Below are 19,173 nucleotides of genomic sequence, written 5' to 3'. Positions count from 1 at the left end.
TAGCACTTGCTTAGAACTTTAGATTTGATTAACAAAATGACTAAAACAAAGTCAGACACTTAGGAAAATAATTTTAGCAGCATAGTGTGTAAAAACTAGGGCTTCACTATATATCGTTTGAGCATCATCATCACAATGTATGTGTGCGCAATAGTAACATCGCAGCAGGGTCCTGTGCAATTTTGGTGTATTGCTATGCAGTTAATCAACTGTAATATTAATAAGTGACCAGCAGAGGAACCTGGTTGGCCACGCTAATAAGATTAGCACCGATGTTATGGTAAACTATAACCCAAAGAAGCGACAAACGTCAGCTGTACACAACAACGCATTGCTTAAACTAATGCACTCAAATATAGAAATACTAATAGGTTAAGATATAGGTGTAAAATAACTGCTTAAAAACGAATAGTGTTAGGAATGTGCTAATGACGCGACAGCATAACTGGGCATGAAAATAAACTATTTTAACTTCATGTCTGGCTGGACTACTGCTCAATACAACAGTGCATTTAAATACAGGTACATTTCAGACAAATGACCTCGTATATGTAAATTTTCTCGAGAGGGAAAAAGAGAAAATGTGTGCTGGTTTTACCATTACGTGTATGTTAACATCGCTATATATCGCATAGTAAAGAAAATCGCAATGTCATTTTTTTCGGACATTGTGCAGCCCCAGTGAAAACTTAACTGGGACTGATTTCTTTTTATTTTTTGTTTAAATAAAAAATACATCATTCAGAATACATTTTTGCTTCTTTTCCCCACAAATTGGAACTTGACAACACTTACCCGATACACTTCCTCCAGCAGCAGCTTGGCACAGTTGCGGCCCAGGTCCTCGGGCAAAATGGGATTTCCTTGACCCTGGGGCGTAGATGACATCTCAGCACTGAGGAAACAGCCTTCCAGAGTTTCCGCCACCAACGTCAGACCGAAACCTGGTGACCTGAGACAAACCGGCCAGACAGTTTAAAGACTACAATAATAACCAAAATGTACCTCACTGCTCATCTATTACAATAATTTATTTTCTCCCCATCATGCTGTTATGATAACAGGTCTGGGTTCAGTTATATTTACGAACAAGTGCACTGTCCAAAATGCAGCCATTTTTTATAGCACTTGTCCTCATCACGGTTGCGGGTGAGCTGGACCCTATTCCAGCGGACATTGGGTAAGAGGCAGGGTACACCCTTGACTGGCCGCCAGTCAATCGCAGGGCACACAGACAACCATTCAAACTCCCACTATGGACAATTTAGTGCAGGGGTATTCAAATACAAATCTTAAAGAACCACAAATAATTTTGTCAATGAGTCAAAGGTCTATTTATTGAGGTTGTGCATGCTGATAATGCTGTAATATTCAAAAGAGTGTTGTTTAACCCCCCCCCCTCAAAAAAATACAAATAAAAACACAAACTACTGCAAAGTCAGGGATTACAACATGTGCCTAGGGAAGTCAGTCTCATACTACGTTAGACATTTTGTTGTTTTAGTATAGAGTCATGCATATCGTTTAGCTATACCAAGTCTATTTTCTGGATCGATGGTAGTCATCACCCATTTCCTTTGTCATACACCACCTTCTTTCCAACAACAATAAAACCCCTTACGTGCTTACTAAGATGAAGTCTCATGAGTCTGTGTGACATCAATAATGATGGCAATTAAAATTTTGGTGTGACTTTTGAGGGATATCTTACTTGAAGGTTCAAAATCTTGCAACTTTTGGGTGTTCAAATGTAACTGATACCCCAAGTGTGTATGTAGTATCTATCTCAGTGATTCTCACCCAGTGTGCCGGGAGCGCTCCTCAGGTGTGCCGTGGGAAATTATAAAATTGTATGTAATTATGCTAAAAAAATGTTTTTTTTTTTACAAGAAATAATGTATCTTTTTTAATCTATTTATGCCAGTGAGGCATAATGACAGACAGATCAAATTAACACTATTCTGTTAGATGCCAGGAAGTACATACAGTAATTAATGTATCCACTTTGTGACATTTTGCTTGTTGGTGTGCCGTGAGATTTCTCAATTGTAAAATATGTGCCTTGGCTCCATAAAGGTTGGAAATCACTGATCTTTCTACAACCCCAATTCCAATGAAGCTGGGACGTTGTGTTAAACAAATAAAAACAGAATACAATGATTTGCGAATCATGTTCAACCTATATTTAATTGAATACACTACAAATACAAGATATTAAAACTGATAAAACTTTGTTTTTAGCAAATAATCATTAACTTAGAATTTTATGGCTGCAACACGTTCCAAAAAAGCTGGGAAAGGTGGCAAAAAAGACTGAGAAAGTTGAGGAATGCTCATCAAACCCCCGTTTGGAACATCCCACAGGTGAACAGGCTAATTGGGAACAGTTGGGTGCCATGACTGGGTAAAAAAAGGAGCTTCCCTGAATTGCTCAGTCATTCACAAGCAAAGATGGGGCCCGGTTCACATCTTTGTGAACAAGTGTGTGAGAAAGTAGTCTAACAGTTTAAGGACAATGTTCCTCAAAATACAATTGCAAGGAATTTAGGGATTTCATCATCGACGGTCCATATCATCATCAAAAGGTTCAGAGAATCTGGAGTAATCACTGCATGTAAGTGGCAAGGCTGAAAACCAACATTGAATGCCGGTGACCTTTGATCCCTCAGGCGGCACTGCATCAAAAACCAACATCAATGTGTAAAGGACATCACCACATGGGCTCAGGAACACTTCAGAAAACCAATGTCAGTAAATACAGTTCGGCGCTACATCCGTAAGTACAACTTGAAACTCTACTATGCAAAGCAAAAGCCATTTATCAACAACACCCTGAAACACCGCCGGCTTCTCTGGGCTCATCTAAGATGGACAGATTCAAAGTGGAAAAGTGTTCTGTGGTCCGACGAGTCCGCATTTCAAATAGTTTTTGGAAATTATGGACATCGTGTCCTCCGGGCCAAAGAGGAAAAGAACCATCCGGACTGTTATGGACGCAAAGTTCAAAAGCCAGCATCTGTGATGGTATGGGGTTGTGTTAGTGCCAATGGCATGGCTAACTTACACGTCTGTGAAGGTACCATTAATGCTGAAAGGTACATACAGGTTATGGAGAAACATATGCTGCCATCGAAGCAATGTCTTTTTCATGGACTTATTTCAGCAAGACAATGTCAAACCACATTCTGCATGTGTTACATCAGTGTGGCTTCGTAGTAAAAGAGTGCGGGTACTAGAGTGGCCTGCCTGCAGTCCAGACCTGTCTCCCATTGAAAATGTGTGGCGCATTATGAAGCGTAAAATACGACAATGGAGACCCCGGACTGTTGAACAGCTGAAGCTGTACATCAAGCAAGAATGGGAAAGAATGCCACCTACAAAGCTTCAACAATTAGTGTCCTCGGTTCCCAAACGTTTATCGAATGTTGTTAAAAGATGTAACACAGTGGTAAACATGACCCTGTCCCAGCTTTTTTGTAACGTGTTGCAGCCATAAAATTCTAAGTTAATGATTATTTGCTAAAATCAATAAAGTTTATCAGTTTTTACATTAAATATCTTGTCTTTGTAGTGTATTCAAATAAATATAGGTTGAACATGATTTGCGAATCATTGTATTGTTTTTATTTGTTTAACACAACGTCCCAACTTCATTGGAATTGGGGCTGTACAAGATGGCAGGTCTGAGTGTGTTGTAGCACATCCTACTGGCAGAGTACGTAAATTACAGGTTTTTTAAAAATTATTATTAGCTATGCAACAAAATGAATAAATTGTTGACCGAAACTGAAAATGAAGAACCCAAGGCCAAAAACCAAAACACTGGGGGGAAAAAAATCATCAAACTTTACTGTTTTTGTATGCACTTTTCATAGAAAAACAAACCAAAAAAAACAACGTGCTTTACATTATTAATTTCCTGTACCGCTTATCCTCACTAATTTAATGCATTTATTGAATCAACCTTGCAATGGTGAACGCATTTGCAGTCAAATGTCTATACCTTACATGCTTGTCGTACATTACAAATATCTATTGATGATAATATACTTTTAACCTGCCACCAGTCTCAGATGACGTATGCAGTGACATACTAATTAATTGCCGGTGCAGATGACATCCTTCACTCACGCAGTAGTAGTCAGAATTACAGTAAATGTATGAAAAATGATTCTATGCCACAGCAAGTGAATAGGTCTTCTTGCGCCACTGCATAAAGTATTCCAGTGAGCGCCATCTAAACATTGTCCTAAACCGAGGACCCCCTGGACTGCCATTATACACAAGGCAATGCAGTTGTTTGGAGATACTCACTTGCCAGAGTTGGCGCCCTTCATGTGGTCTGTGTGGATGTAGATGTCTGGAATGAACTGGTTCAGGACGGCACGTGCCGACTCCACAATCCTGTTGCCCATCTGAGGGGAAACTCTCACTGAATATCTGCATTTAGACCGTCAAGGCTGAAAGCAATAAATAGTGGTTGTGTGTGATCGTGTGCAGTGTTTTCCCAACCTTTATTGAGCCAAGACATATTTTACATTCAAAATTTTTCATAGTACACCAAACAAATATGTCACAAATGTCCATAAATCATGAAATGATTATCTTGTCTCAATGTATTTAAATGTGCTTAGTGAGTGAGTGCCATGACTTATTCTGTTGTATGTACCAGATGGGTATCAGGAATTATCTACCTTCTGTTATGTTAGTGGAAGAGCATTTAATTACTCTGCCTGTCACCATAAGTCACTGTCATACATAGATAAGGAGTAAATACTATAATGATTTTTTTTTGACCAATTAAGTGAAATTACAGTATATAATTTCCCACAAAACACTAAGGTGCCAGGGCACAGTGGTTGTTAATCACTGATGTAGTGTTAACACATCTGCCTCACAATTCTGATGTTCTGTGTTCGAATCAGTGCTCCAGCCTTCCTGTGTGGAGTTTGCAAGTTCTCCCTACGCTTGCGGGAGTTTTCTCCTGACACTCCAGCTTCTACCCACATTCCGAAAAAAAGCATGTGAAATTCTTTTAGATCTCCAAATTGTCCATCTCTGTGAATGAGTGCGTGAATAATTGTGTGTCTATATCTATTCTGCGGGAAAAAGACTATACACACTTTGCTAAGTGTCCACAGAGCTAAAATGCACAAGTCCTAGAGTAAGAGGATTTGAAGGATACGCTACTCCTCGGATTCTCTTAATCTTTCCGGAATCTGTAAACTGCACAGGCCTAATGGTCTTGCAGACGGGACACGTGAAGACAACCTCACCTCCTCCATTAGGTGCCATTCCCCTCTTCATCACCTGAGGGCAAATAAAAAAAAAAATATATATATATATATATATATATATTTTTTTTTTTTTAAAGTCAGCATTGATTTCAAGTTTTTGAATTTGATTGCATAATATGATTTTACATGTCACCTTAAGGTCAAAGCCTTCACCCTCAATGCCAAACTTCTTCATTAAAGGAAGAGCTGTGGACTTCAGCAGATCAACCTAAAGAAGGGGCAACAAGCATAGATAGGCTTGGTTCATTGTTGCCATGACAACATCCATCTGTCACTACCTCCCTCCTTTCCTGTGGGGATTTTACACACTTTTTGAATATTGAAAAGAAAAAATGAAGCAGCATATGTTACTGGATTGCTTCTGTTTTCGCCATAGCAACAAAGCCAACCTATCCAGTGAAATCCTCCCATGTAATCATTGCCGCCACTCCCCAGGGAAACTTTTAGGCTTTACATCAGTGGTCCCCAAACTACGCCTTGCGATCGTCACACTTTTTCTGTTACAAACTGACCCTGGCCCCCCATCAGAGTGGGGAAAGGTTATGTAGCCCTCACAGGAAAAACTTTGGGGACCCCTGCTTTACCCGATCAGGATTTTTGGGGCCAATCACCCATCAGCGAGTTAAAAAAAAAATATCCGATAACCGATCACTGACCCGATCACAAGATGGGTCTATTTAAATGACTTGTTCATTTACTGTATTTCCTTGTGCACTGTATACTGAGTATCTTCAAAAGTATTGTCTAGTCAGGTCCTGTATTCTAATCAGTCAGGTCAATCCAACATTACAGAAATAATGGGAGCTAACTTACTGTAATTAAATTACGTTAATGTAATTAAATTACTTCGTCAGATATTTTCAGTATTACGTCAAAAGGCACCAGACAAGGCTAAAAATAAACTAGCTTTCTGATTCAAATATACTGTGCATGATGGCGATGGAGTAAATGTCTTTTGTGGAGCCGATCAATGATCGGCGAATTATGACAAAGCCAATCAGCATAAAATGGTGTAAAGTCTAGAACATTTGATGGGCCTGTTCCAAATAAATGCCTTACTTACGGCCAGAGGTGGGTAGAGTAGCCAGATATTGTACTTAAGTAAGAGTACTCTTACTTTAGAATAATATGACTCAAGAAAAAAGTAGTCCTCCAAATATGTACTCGAGTACGAAAGTACTCGAGTACATATTCACTGATTCGAACACAGAACTAAATAAATGCCTTACTTACGGCCAGAGGTGGGTAGAGTAGCCAGATATTGTACTTAAGTAAGAGTACTCTTACTTTAGAATAATATGACTCAAGTAAAAAGTAGTCCTCCAAATATGTACTCGAGTACAAAAGTACTCAGTGAAAAACTATAAGAGTAGCTCGTGCGTAACTTCTGATTTATAAAAAAATAAAACAATTTTTTTTTAAAAAAAGAGCATGTCAAATAAAATAAATAATATATGGGGGTCCTCGCACACCTGCCACCATTTACATTTTTAAGTGCCCCAAACCAAAAACACATCCATTGGGCCTTACAGAAACATTACTTTATTTATTCACTTAAAACTATTTGCTGGTTAGACTTATTATTAGACTGGTGTGTGTGTGTGTGTGTGTGAGCGAGCGAGAACAGCATGGCACGCATCCCCAAAGAAGCATGCTTTACAGTGATTTATGACCATAAAACAGGGCCAATGATGCCAGATGCACAACCTAAACAACAGCAAAAAGATGTGCAACTTACTGCAAGGTGTTTTCTCAAGCTAGAAGTGCAATGCAATATCCTAGTTTGGGCTGTCACAATTTTAGACTACATTGCATGACAAAACTGTTGTTTTTCAGTCTGTAAAGTAAAACTTCCACAGCTGTTTTTTTTCACCACCAAAATGAGTGACTTCGTTTGGCCCGCGAAGGGTTTGTGTGCGGTCATGTGACTGTCTTGTGCCATCTGATTGGTGAATTGGAGTCAAATGACACTCATGATCACGTTGGATTGGTGGAAAAGCGACCTATGCGGGAAGCCGAAGATAAAGTTTTTAAAATAGATTGTGCACGCAATAATGCATATATAAAAGTAGTGAGTGGAATGTTGATCATTGTAACAGAGTAAAAGTATCGATTCTTCTTCACATAAAGACTCAAGTAAAAGAAAACATATGGTGCATTCAAACTACTCTGACAAGTACAATTTATCCAAAATGTTACTTGAGTAAATGTAGCGCGTTACTACCCACCTCTGCTTATCTCAAGTACCGCAAACCAGACACCCCCATGAGCCAAGTTGTGGTGGCCCCGTCAGAACCGTTACTGGCCCCGTATACTCATGACATTTCTTAACTGAATCGACATAAAAACCTTTTAATCAAAATCGAATCAGAACCTTAAGAATTGAAAATTAATTGAATTGCAAACTAAAATTAAAAAAACATTCAAAATCTAATTGAATCACACGGTTAACAATTCCCAGTCAGCCCTACTACTATAGAAGATATAAAAAAAATAAAAAATAAAAATCACATTAAAAAAAAAATATATGACTATCAAGGAGGTTTCCTGCCTAACAAACGGGTTAAGGCCTTTTTATACTCGTGCGGGCGGCAACCGCGCTGAGGTCACTCTGAATGGCCAGGTACTTTCCAATCTGAACTGATTTCAGAGGCTGAGTATGGGAGAACAGTTGGCTGCAATAAAAGACAAGTGTGTTATCTCACTGTGGGGTCTGTGGGGTCATTGGTGATGCCTCGCAGGATGGCTTTCAGTGGTGTCTTCATGAAGGGAGCCAGCATGAGCAGGGCCTCCAGGTAGTAACCTATGGAGCGCTGCAGACTACAGTCATGTTCTATAGATCCCCCATAAAGTAAGCCGGGCTGGTAGAATAACACAGTGCCTTGAAAACAAAGACATGGACATCATCAATGAGTAAAGAAATACAGCCACCCCCCCCCCCAAAAAAATACAAGATTCAACAAATTCCTTAATTTTTTAAAATTTAAAATGATATATATATATATATATAATTTTTGGCCATGTGTGAATTGCAGGATGATGACATCCATTCATTTTTTCTATCAGGATTTTCTCATCAGGATTGCAGGACACCCTGGATTAAAATGAACCACCAAAATACATGCCTTAGCTGGTCCATATCATCGCTGTCGCGCAGAATCCTCACCCCTTTAATATACTTTTCGAGGGGTGGGTGGGGGGGGGGGGGGGGGGGTAATGGAAGGCAATTCCAGGCAATGTCTTGAATAGAGACAATATGGCATCCATAAACCATGTGACGTGGATTTAACCAATACAGAAAACAGTGAAGTGAGTTCAGAGTGCCCAGACTTTCTTCTCTATGGCTTTGGTATAAGCAGGGTTAAGTCAGTGGGGTCACGCTATAAACTATGGAAGACTTTTAAATACAACTCATCCTAACAAATTTTAAATATTTGATAACAATTGATCAAACTGTTTTAACTTGCGAAAATAATGCATAGCCTCCTCCAGTTCAAATTCCAGGAATAGCACATTCTGTCGTCAAAAATAAAATAAAATAAATAAATCACAAAAATTCACCTGTTTGATTTATTTCTATTCTGCTGCCGTTGGTCACTTTGTCCAGCAGTCTGATGAAGCTGGCTTCAAAATCTGGAGAATACACAAAACACTCATGAATTAAAACTGAAATGTTCAGGTACTTTAAATAAATTGTTGTAAGAAATATATATATATATATATATATTTTTTTAAAGGCGTGACTATGAAGTTTTCACATACCATAAAACATGCGCATGGAACGCTACTGACGTCGTTTGAAATTAAGTTTAAAAAAAAATCTCACTGTAACTCCTTGCAATTGTAAAATGTTAATACAATTCAATAGTAATAAATATCCATGTTTATTACACCTAAAATAGAGTCCTAGCCCCTTATGTTCTCCTCCTCAGTCACCGTCGCCAAACTCACTCCCAACTGCGTAGCAGCTAGCTCGTTAGCATGAAAGCTAACTGCGACGCCACATGAATTTTGGCTGCCCAACTTCCTCACCTCGGAGCCCCGGGTTGTCATCTTTGGACCTTATATTCCGAATTTTAACCCTCTTCCCGCTCAGCGTGGACAAAACGAGGCGCTGCCTGAAGAAGTTGCAGCCGTCGTAGGCGAGCCCGTGACTTGCCATGACGATGATGATGTTGTTATTGTGGCTCGCCCGCTTTTCCCGCTTGGCTCGAGTGAGTGGAAATCCACGTGTGTTTTTCCAGGAAGACGCTGACTGTGGGAGGCTACGGAAAAACACGAAGGACAAAAATGATTTTTATTTGTGCGAATACACTTCCGGCCTGCAGGGCGCGTTGTGTCACCAAAAAAACCATGCTCGCCAACGACAAACTAATCTTTTATCCTCCTTCATCATGGGGAATTAGGTAGATTAAAATTGACTCCCTGTTTGTCATTTAAAACCATGTATTATGTGAATTTCATCATTCGAACGTATATTAAATCAGCCAAAATTGTAACAAATAAATGGCTGGCGATATATAAATAATATGAAAAACGTCCACCTCTGAAATAAAATGACATAACCGCTCCAGTAATCCTTTTCCGTAAAGAAAAGATCCTCCTTCCTCATCAGGTTACCCCAAAGGAAACACGTCCAGCCTCACAGCCACCCCCAACCTCGATGACGTCACTCACTTGCTTTGCCATCAGTGCGACTCTTCGCTTCACCGAGCACCCAAGGAGGACTTTTATACGACTTCTGCAAGTGAAAACTCCACGCGACATTCACGATATGGTTCTCAAGAGGATTTTTCGTGCAGTCATCATGGGACCCCCAGGCTCCGGAAAAGGGACGGTGTCTGGGCGAATAAGCAAAAGTTTTGGACTCAAACACATCTCCAGTGGGGATATTTTGAGGGCCAACATCAACGCTAAAACGGGTAAGCTTAAACTTGATGAACGAATGGAATAGGAAACCTTAACACCATTTCTTTGTGTACACACGAATAGGGTGTGTTTGGGTGACTGGGTTGATAAAACCACCACTCCTTGCTAATCTGCAACATACACCGTGACTAGTAATCAAACTGGTTTGCACTTTGCAGCCTCTTATGCTACTGGGAGTCGTTTCATGTTTGCAGTGGAAACACTTGGTCTCACATGGCTTGACTGAACTTTGGAAGAAGGCCTCCTCAGTATCACCTTGACGAAATGATTAAAAGAGTTGTAAAGATAAGGAAGATAGTGCACGTGACCTTAGTGAGCGCTACAGAAAATAAATGAATGGATGATGTTTAATCGGGGCACTCGTGTGTCACCTAGTGGTTCGCACTATTGCTTCACAGTTCTGAGGTTTGTGGTTCGAGTCTCGGCTCCAGCCTTCTTGTATGGTGTTTGCATGTCCTCCCCATGTGTGCATGGGTTTTCTCAGGGTACTCCGGCTTCCTCCTACATTCTAAAAACGTGCATGTTAAGTTAATTAAAGACTTTAAATTGAATGTCAGTGGGAATGGCTGTTTGTCTCTCTGTGCCCTGCAATAGACTGTGACCAGCCCAGAGAGTGTCCCACCTCTCACCCAAGGTCACCTGGGAGAGGCTCCAGATCACCTGATACCCTAATAAGGGCAAGTTCTATAGAAAATGGATGGTTAATAAGATGCTGTGTTTGTGCTTTCTTAACACCTTATTTTTCAACTACTGTTCAATGCCTTCATACAAGAGATCACCAACTAACTACCGGTGTTTAAATTATTTAGGCATAATGAGTATCCATCCATCCATTTTCTATAGTGCTTGTCCTTTTTATGGTTGAATGAGCTGGGGCCTATCCTATCTGAATTTTGGTGAGAGAAGCGGGGAACACCCGGGGCTGTTCACCAGCCAATCGTGGGGCAGATATAGTCAGACATACAGTATAACCATTCACACTAACCTATCCTCGTATGGACAATTTAAGGGTCCTCAATAAAACTAACCTGCTTGTTTTTGGAATGTGGGAGGAAGGTGGAGTACATGGACAAAACCCACCCAAGAGAAAAATAGAACATGTTAACTCCACATGGGAAGGGGAAAGTCAAAATTCAAGCCCTGAACTCTAGAACTGTGAGGCAGATGTGCTAACCCCTAGTCCACCATGTTGCCAGGCATGTGGAAATTATAGTGTAAAAACTGATTGTTCTGTCAGTAGTGCGGCAAGGTCATTCAGGAAATTCCTGTCCTTCTCTGGTATAAATAAGCCTTCTGATCCAAAAAGAAAGTATAGTGGATAAGGAACTCTATTGTGTTGACCTTAAAAAGATTGTGTCTGTATATTGTATGATAGTATCCATCCATCCATTTTCTGAGCCGATTATCCTCACAAGGGTCGCGGGAGTGCTGGAGCCCATCGCAGCTATCATTGGGCAGGAGGCAGGGTCTAACCTGAACTGGTTGCCAGCCAATCGCAGGGCACATATAAGCAAACAACCATTCGCACTCACATTCACACCTAGGGGCAATTTTAGAGACTTCAATTAACCTATCATGCTTGTTTTTGGGATGTGGGAGGAAACCGGAGTGCCCGGAGAAAACCCACGCAGGCACGGGGAGAACATGCAAACTCCACACATGCGGGGCCGGGAATTGAACCCCGGTCTTCAGAACTGTGAGGCAGACACTCTAACCAGTCGTCCACCCTGCCACCAATGTATGATAGTATATAAGAAATTTTTGCAGCTGCAGATAGCAGTGGTCTATACCTATAAATACAGAACATTCTCATTTCATGATTCGTTATTTGGCATGGCAATGTTAAATTACGTTTCTAAAGGGCTGTCTCACAGTCAAGAGGTTCGGGGTTTGAATCTCAGCTCAGGCCCTCCTGTGTGGAGTTTCATCTGGGTACTCCAGCTTCCCAGTGGTCCGTTGTTTTGCCCTGTTTTATTGGTTTGTTTGTTCGGTAATCGCCCCTAGTCAATTTTGATTGTCCTGTAATGTGTGCATAAATGTTCAATAAAAACAAGACTCTAAATTGAACTGTCAAGGGTCATACAAACAAAATAGCTACGTTATGTGCGTGCTGTGGCAGCAAACTGACCTTGTGGTTAGTACGTCTGGCTCACAGTCAAGGATTTGAATCTCAGCTCTGACCTTCTGTGTGGAGTTTGCATGTTTTCATCATGCTGGTGTGATTTTTCTTTAGGTGCTCTCGGCTACCTCCCACAATCCAAAAACATGCATGTGACTTTCATTGAAGACTAGCTAGTCTAAATTGTCCATAGGTGTGAATTAGAGTGCAATGTTTTTTTTGTTTATATGTCCCTGTCTGCAAGTGACTGGTGACCAATCCAGGGTGTACCCCACCTCTTGCCTACAGTGAGCTGGGATGGGCTACAGTTCACCCGCGACACTGAAAAGGACAAAACACTCTAGAAAACGAATCGATGGATGGATGAATCTCTCAAGTTAAATCCATGTTGATTCAAGTCATTTTGTCCTAATGTTACTTAACCCCAAGAAAATAAGAAAAGTACATTTTGGCATCATCTTTTTCCCTCCTTCCTGTTTCTTTGTGTCAGAATTGGGACTACTGCTTAAATCAAGTATTGATCAAGGTCAGCTGGTGCCCGATCATGTCATGTCTCGCCTCATCCTCAGGGACCTGCGAGCGATCGAGCAGAGCAGCTGGCTGCTTGACGGTAAGAAATGACGCATTGGTTGGCCAGGTACTTTCCTGAAGGTAGGAAGTACTGTTTTGAGTGACGTTTGCTGGGCATATTTTTTTAAGAACCCCCCATTCCAGTTTAGTGCATGTCTGGATGAAAAATGTGGCTAAAGAAAGTCATTTGAATCGCAATGAAACCGTTCACCCCTGACCCAGAATTATAATGGCAGAGGCCTTTCTGTCTTTTCCTCATGCCTTACGCCATTCTCTATTAACCAGGAAGTATCCCACTTACTAACAAAAGGAAAAACCTCAAATTCAGCACCTTTTTTTGAGTCATAAAACTCTTCCTCTTGCCCCAGAATTATATATATTTTTTAAATGTACGGCCCTGCTATATTATGAACATATCATTACCCAGAAAGTTGCCGCCTAACATATGAAAGGAGAAACATGAATGGAGATTTTTTTAAAAAAAATATATATTACACCTTTCTGCATTAACCAGGAAGTTGCCTGCTAACTGACAAATGGACAAGCACAAATTCAGAACTTTTTTTGAGCTATGACACAACCATTTCTCCTGCCCCAGGATAAAAAAAAATAAATGTTGCGGTCCTGGTATCTTATGTCAGCCTCAATGAATCAGGAAGATGCTTGCTGACAAATGGGAAAACAAATTTTGCACTTTTTTGAGTCAACCATTCATATCACCCCTTAAGAAAATGGTACAGTTCTGCTGTTTTATGTTATCCACCGCAAACCAGGAAGTTGCCTACTCACATGCGAACTAAATGGTCAGACAAACATGATACGGCACTGCACCACAGAAAAAACTATATTTTGAACTATTATTTGTTTTTCCTCACATTTAACACCTTTTTTTTTTTTTTTTTATGTTTGACTCATCCCGCCTCCAGGATTCCCTCGAACTGTCACCCAAGCAGACTCTCTGGATCAAGTCTACAGTGTGGACACAGTCATCAACCTCAATGTACCTTTCCACACCATCAAACAGAGACTGTCCTCTCGCTGGACTCACCTTCTCAGCGGGAGAGTATACAACATTGACTTCAACCCGCCTAAAGAGCCTGTAAATGCATCCCTTATTATCACTGTTATCACTTTTGTGTCAAGATATTTTGGCGCTGGGAACCTTTTACCAATAATGTAGCTTTTCATTAAATTACGCCTCCATTGGAGAAGTGGAAACTGGAATGACAGATCTCCACTAAGGGTGAACATTCCTAATTTGGATCATCACCTTCGTAGATACTCACCTCTTGAATATGCTGGAATATTCTCATTACAGTAATATTCATACATTATTCTCTGAAAAAACAATGGGGAAAAACTGATCCTGTGCTATTGTGGGGGGGTGGGGGGGAATCCTAGAATGTTATTTTCCTTAGCACAAGCCTCACCCCTCAACAAACCATGCAAATTGGTTAAATAGATTGGCCATAATTCTGCAAACCATCAAACAAACAAATGACAATACTAGTAATAATGACTCGGTAATGCAATTTCTCAAGAAATGAATGCTGAAGAGTTTAAGTTTCATGAGTGAGTAGTTTTTGCACAATTATGTTAACAAGCAAACCAACAAATGACAGTAACCAGAGAATGCAATTGTACTGCGCCGTGATGGAATAAAAGCAGACGCTGAAATAAAATTTGAATTACGAGCTGATCACAAGCTGATGGAAAGTTTAGTGAGCATTTTGTCATGGTGTAGTAATAAAATAAAAGAATGAAAATAATCTCCATTGAGGAGGTGTTATTTAAAAAAAAAAAAAAAAAAAGGTAACCAAGTTTCTGAGTCTTGTATTCCATGGCTTGCTGGGAGTTTGCAATAGAACAAAGGCATTGCTAGTAGTTAAAATATTTGTGTTATCTGCATGGTGAGTGGCTCTATTGTGATTTGCTTACACTCAATTTTGTGCACTTATTTAGTGGTGCAAAGGTTAAAAGAAGTCAATCGTATTGTCTTTTTTTCGATACTTTGGAATGAGGTATGAATCTACTTAGCTCTAATGATCCATATTGACTTTGTTTTTTTTGTTTTTTAAAGTAACTAGATCATCCAACCAACCAACCACTCATTCAATCAATCAATGCATTCAACCTTCAATCACATGTTATTCAGGGTCGTGACGATATCACAGGGGAGCTTCTGGTGCAGAGGGACGATGATACGCCAGATACGGTCACGAGAAGACTGAAGGCTTACGAAACCCAGACGGAGCCAGTCTTAGAGTACTACAGGTACAACTGTACACCTCATACTTGGTAAACGTCTACAAAGTGTATGAGTAAACAGCTACACTGTAAAATGTTAATACTGTACATTTTCATTTTATATATACAGTGGGCGGGGGCACGATGGATGCCGGATTAGCACATGTGCCTCCATTTTCCGCACCACTTATCCTCACAAGGGATGTGGGCATGCTGTAGCGTATCCCAGCTGACTCGGGGCGAGAGGCGGGGGACACCCAGAACTGGTGGCCAGCCAATCAGAGGGCACATACAAACAAACGCCCGTTCGTACTCACATTCACAACTACGGGCAATTTAGAGTTTTCAATTAACCTACCACGCATGATTTTGGGATGTGGGAGGAAACCGGAGTACCCGGAGAAAAACCATGCTGGTGCGGGGAGAACATGCAACTATAGAAGGCCGTATTTGAACCCGGGTCCTCAGAACTATGAAGCAGGTGTGCTAACCAGTCGTCTACTGCCATATACAGTGTGTGTGTGTGTGTGTGTGTATGTGTATATATATATATATATCCACACTCATACAGTGATTGTCATTAATGAAAGATCCTGGTAGACACTGTATATCTCAAACTGTAGACAGACATCAGAAAACATACCCCCCCCCCCCACACACACACACACAAAGATGAAAGTATAAATTCTTTAGCAGATGTCGTGATGCTATTTATTTTTTAGATGTTGCATGTCAGTCCAGCTATTACATCACTTGTCAGGTTGCATCTCTGCACAGAGAAATACATGAGTTAAAATGGGAAGATGATTGCCTGCTTACAACCTCTCACTACAGCACAATGTGTGTAAAAGCTCACATTTATGCCCCTTCCTGCACATTCCTCACAAGTGTTTCTTTCACCAAAGGATTGCTTCAGAGCCACATTCCTAGAGGCTGTTGGAAGCAGATTTGACCTTTAATCAAGACCCAAAAATGTTTCACACTTTTTCTTTTTAAGAAACAATTTGTTTTAACAACACAAGTTGTGTGAAGTTGTAGACTCACTTTCAGAATACATGCATCATCATCTATGGTGGACTGTTAAGACAGTAAATCATTGCTCTGAGTCAAACCACATGGAGGAATAAGACTTTTCTGTTTTAGTATAACTATGTATCAGTAAACAAGACTGAGGTCCATAAAGGCATGCTTGGATGAGTTTGGTGTGTGTGAACTTTAGACATCTGACCATATATTTTCTTCTACAAATCCCCACCTGTCCCAATAGTTTTTTCAATGTAGTGCAGTTGAACCTCAGCAGTCAAATTTGTCAGTCTCTGGTTTATTCGGCTTTGACAACAAATTCTCCCAAAGGAAATAGTTGTAATAAAAAGAATCAGTTCCAGGGTAAAACTGTGGCCATCATAACACCTACCGATTTTCTGCATAAATATTCGTCATTTTAAGGTAAATCCCTTCAATGGGGTTTTCAATTGCTAACAGCATTAAGCTGGCGATTTCTAAAACGATCATGCGCGTCTTGTATTTAAATAATTTAAATAAGTAATTATTTTTGTTGCATGTTTGTTGGATGTCACCAAACTGTTTCTGCTTCCTGAGCATGCAAAAGCTCTCTCTGAGCATGCTTGTGTGTGTGTGTGTGTGTGTGTGTGTGTGTGTGTCAAGCACGCACGCACAAACACTGTGTCTCCTTCATTCACTTATATTGTACCGGTACTAAAAATACCCCGAAAAAGTACATTGATTAAAATAAAACTGTTCAATTTGGCAAGATCTTTGTACCCTTTAAAATGTCAAATGAATAAAACCGATCTTTTTTCAGCCGATCTCGATCAGCTAAAAAATCACGTGATAAAAAATTGGGGTCGATCACGGGGGATTTTAAAATTTTATATTTGTTTTATAGTGGCTTCTGTAGTTCAAGGCAAGTTGACATGCAGTGCTTACACTAACAGCACGTCTGAAAACAGAGAGGGGTGTTACTCTAAATTGTTTGTTTGAAATGTAAATGTATTGAGAATCCTGTTTACCGTAATTTCTTGTGTATAATGCGCACCCATGTATATTACGCACCCCCAAAGTTGACCTAAAAATTCTAGAAAACCCTTCTACCTATGTATAATGCATTTTTCCAATGCATGATTTTGCTTCTACCCATATGATCAAAACATTAAGTATTATCTGTATTTTGTTAGATTTATTAAATAATTATTCTGAAGTTAAGCACTTTATTGGAACACGTAATACTTTATTTTTATTTACGCGCTCTCATTTTGAAATTCACAGCCCTACTTTTATTTAGTAAATGAGAAAACACACAGTTGTGCTCATATGTTTGATTACACCCAGGCAGAATTTGTAAGATGGGTAAAATTCTTTAAAGAAAACATGAAGGGCCAGGCAAAACACCATTTTATTTTAAAGGGATTCAAATTAAACTGTCAAGCATTTCAGAAAAGCATTATCATTAAACAAAACATAACTATAAATAAATTAATGATGGTGGTTGTTCAGTCATTAGTCGTATTTAAAAAAAAAAAAAAAAAACATTTCACAAATTCTGGCTGGGTATGTAAACTTATGAGCACAACTGTACATGTAATGGGTACAGTTTTCAGACCCCCTTAAATTTTTCACTCTTTGTTATATTGCAGCCATTTAAAATAATTTAAGTAAATTTTTTCCTCAATGTACACACAGCACCCCATATTGACAGAAAAAAACAATTGTTTACATTTTTGCTGATTTATTAAAAAAGAAAAACTGAAATATCACACAGCCATAAGTATTCAGACCCTTTGCTGTGATACTCATATTTAACTCGGGTGCTATCCATTTCTTCTGATCATCTTTAAAATTATTCTACACCTTCATTAGAGTCCAGCTGTGTTTGATTATACTGATTGGACTTGATTAGGAAAGCCACACCCCTGTCTATATAAGACTTTACAGATCACAGTGCATGTCAGAGCAAATGAGAATCATGAGGTCCAAAGGAACTGCCTGAAGAGCTCAGAGTCAATATGGGGTGCTGGGTGTACATTAAGGAACAAAATTAACTTAAATGATTTTAGCAAATGGCTGCAATATAACAAAGAGTGATTGGCTGGCGACCAGTTCAGGGTCTACCCTACCTCTTGCACAGAGATAGATGGGATAGGCTCCAGTACGCCCGCGACCCTAGTGAGGATGAGCGGAACGGAAGATGAATGACTAACAAAGAGTGAAAGATTTAAGGGGGTCTGAAAATTTTCCGGGTAAAAACTATATTTTGATAATATTTTTGTTAAACATTTCTTCGGTTTGTGTTTCAGGAGTAAAGGTGTGCTGGAGACCTTCTCTGGCACAGAAACCAATAAGATCTGGCCCCACGTTGAGGCTTTCCTCCACAAAAAACTCTCTGTGCTCAATCAACGAGTTGCATAGCAGAAGAGAAGACTGTACATTGACCAGCAGGCTCTCCATACGGATAGAAATCTGTATTTATTAATACACACACACACATTCAGGACCATGTCAATGATGGGACTTATTAGGGCGTTTGAAGTTTGCTCTCATCATTCCACATTGTGCCTTAGACAAATAAGACACATTACAGATGTTTTCCTACATTAATCTGATTAAGACAACACTCCTGGATTATCATAGAGTAGAATTAAAGTTTCTTAATGAAATAAAATGTCTGATGTATGTTTTGGTACGAGGACTGTTCCTCATGCAGTACTACCACTATTAGAAGGGACCGTGCAATGGTCTACCATAGTGATCCAGTAAATTCACTTTTTCACTCCAGTGCCTAATGTAGTAACTGTCTGTTAACGCTTCATGAAGCCTTGGTCATTTTTAAATATTAGCAAAATATAAAAAAATGTCATCAGTTAATATAATTAAAGTGTACACTGTTTAGACGAGACCATTGTCTTGTGCTGTGATCAAGCACTGCCTGGTAACGGAAATGTGCCTCATGTAATTCCAAGTAATAACGTGAATGAATAAAATTGTTAAAATGTG

General features: G+C 39.7%; 2 protein-coding genes across 2 annotated transcripts in view; one reads left to right on the top strand and one right to left on the bottom strand.

The window, feature by feature from the left end:
* The window catches only part of rcl1 (RNA terminal phosphate cyclase-like 1), a 21,889-nt gene extending 11,965 nt beyond the window's left edge, over window positions 1–9,924 (bottom strand). Inside the window, exons 1-8 of the mRNA XM_061699520.1 lie at window positions 9,842–9,924; window positions 9,330–9,562; window positions 8,859–8,930; window positions 8,003–8,178; window positions 5,431–5,505; window positions 5,186–5,310; window positions 4,315–4,440; window positions 796–952 (exon numbers count right to left, since the gene is read on the bottom strand). Coding sequence (XP_061555504.1) covers window positions 796–952; window positions 4,315–4,440; window positions 5,186–5,310; window positions 5,431–5,505; window positions 8,003–8,178; window positions 8,859–8,930; window positions 9,330–9,562; window positions 9,842–9,909 — 1,032 coding nt within the window. The 5' untranslated portion in view covers window positions 9,910–9,924. The remainder of the gene's footprint in view (window positions 1–795; window positions 953–4,314; window positions 4,441–5,185; window positions 5,311–5,430; window positions 5,506–8,002; window positions 8,179–8,858; window positions 8,931–9,329; window positions 9,563–9,841) is intronic.
* On the top strand, window positions 9,875–19,173 carry ak3 (adenylate kinase 3). The gene is made up of 5 exons (XM_061699523.1): window positions 9,875–10,219; window positions 12,836–12,955; window positions 13,842–14,014; window positions 15,071–15,189; window positions 18,477–19,173. The coding sequence occupies exons 1-5, from the start codon at window positions 9,961–9,963 to the stop codon at window positions 18,586–18,588; spliced, it is 783 nt and encodes a 260-aa protein (XP_061555507.1). The 5' UTR covers window positions 9,875–9,960; the 3' UTR covers window positions 18,589–19,173.

This window comes from Phycodurus eques, chromosome 15 (assembly GCF_024500275.1).
Source record: "Phycodurus eques isolate BA_2022a chromosome 15, UOR_Pequ_1.1, whole genome shotgun sequence".
Lineage (NCBI taxonomy): Eukaryota > Metazoa > Chordata > Actinopteri > Syngnathiformes > Syngnathidae > Phycodurus > Phycodurus eques.
The sequence above is the reverse complement of the archived record's forward strand: the minus strand, read 5'-3'. Positions and strand labels throughout refer to the sequence as shown.

Excerpts from the sequence above, each read along its gene's own strand:
- ak3 (XM_061699523.1), top strand. The coding sequence starts at position 9,961 with ATGACGTCACTCACTTGCTTTGCCATCAGTGCGACTCTTCGCTTCACC. Across the intron at positions 12,956-13,841 it reads GAGCAGCTGGCTGCTTGACG|GATTCCCTCGAACTGTCACC; the intron begins GTAAGAAATGAC and ends TCCCGCCTCCAG. Across the intron at positions 15,190-18,476 it reads CCAGTCTTAGAGTACTACAG|GAGTAAAGGTGTGCTGGAGA; the intron begins GTACAACTGTAC and ends TTTGTGTTTCAG.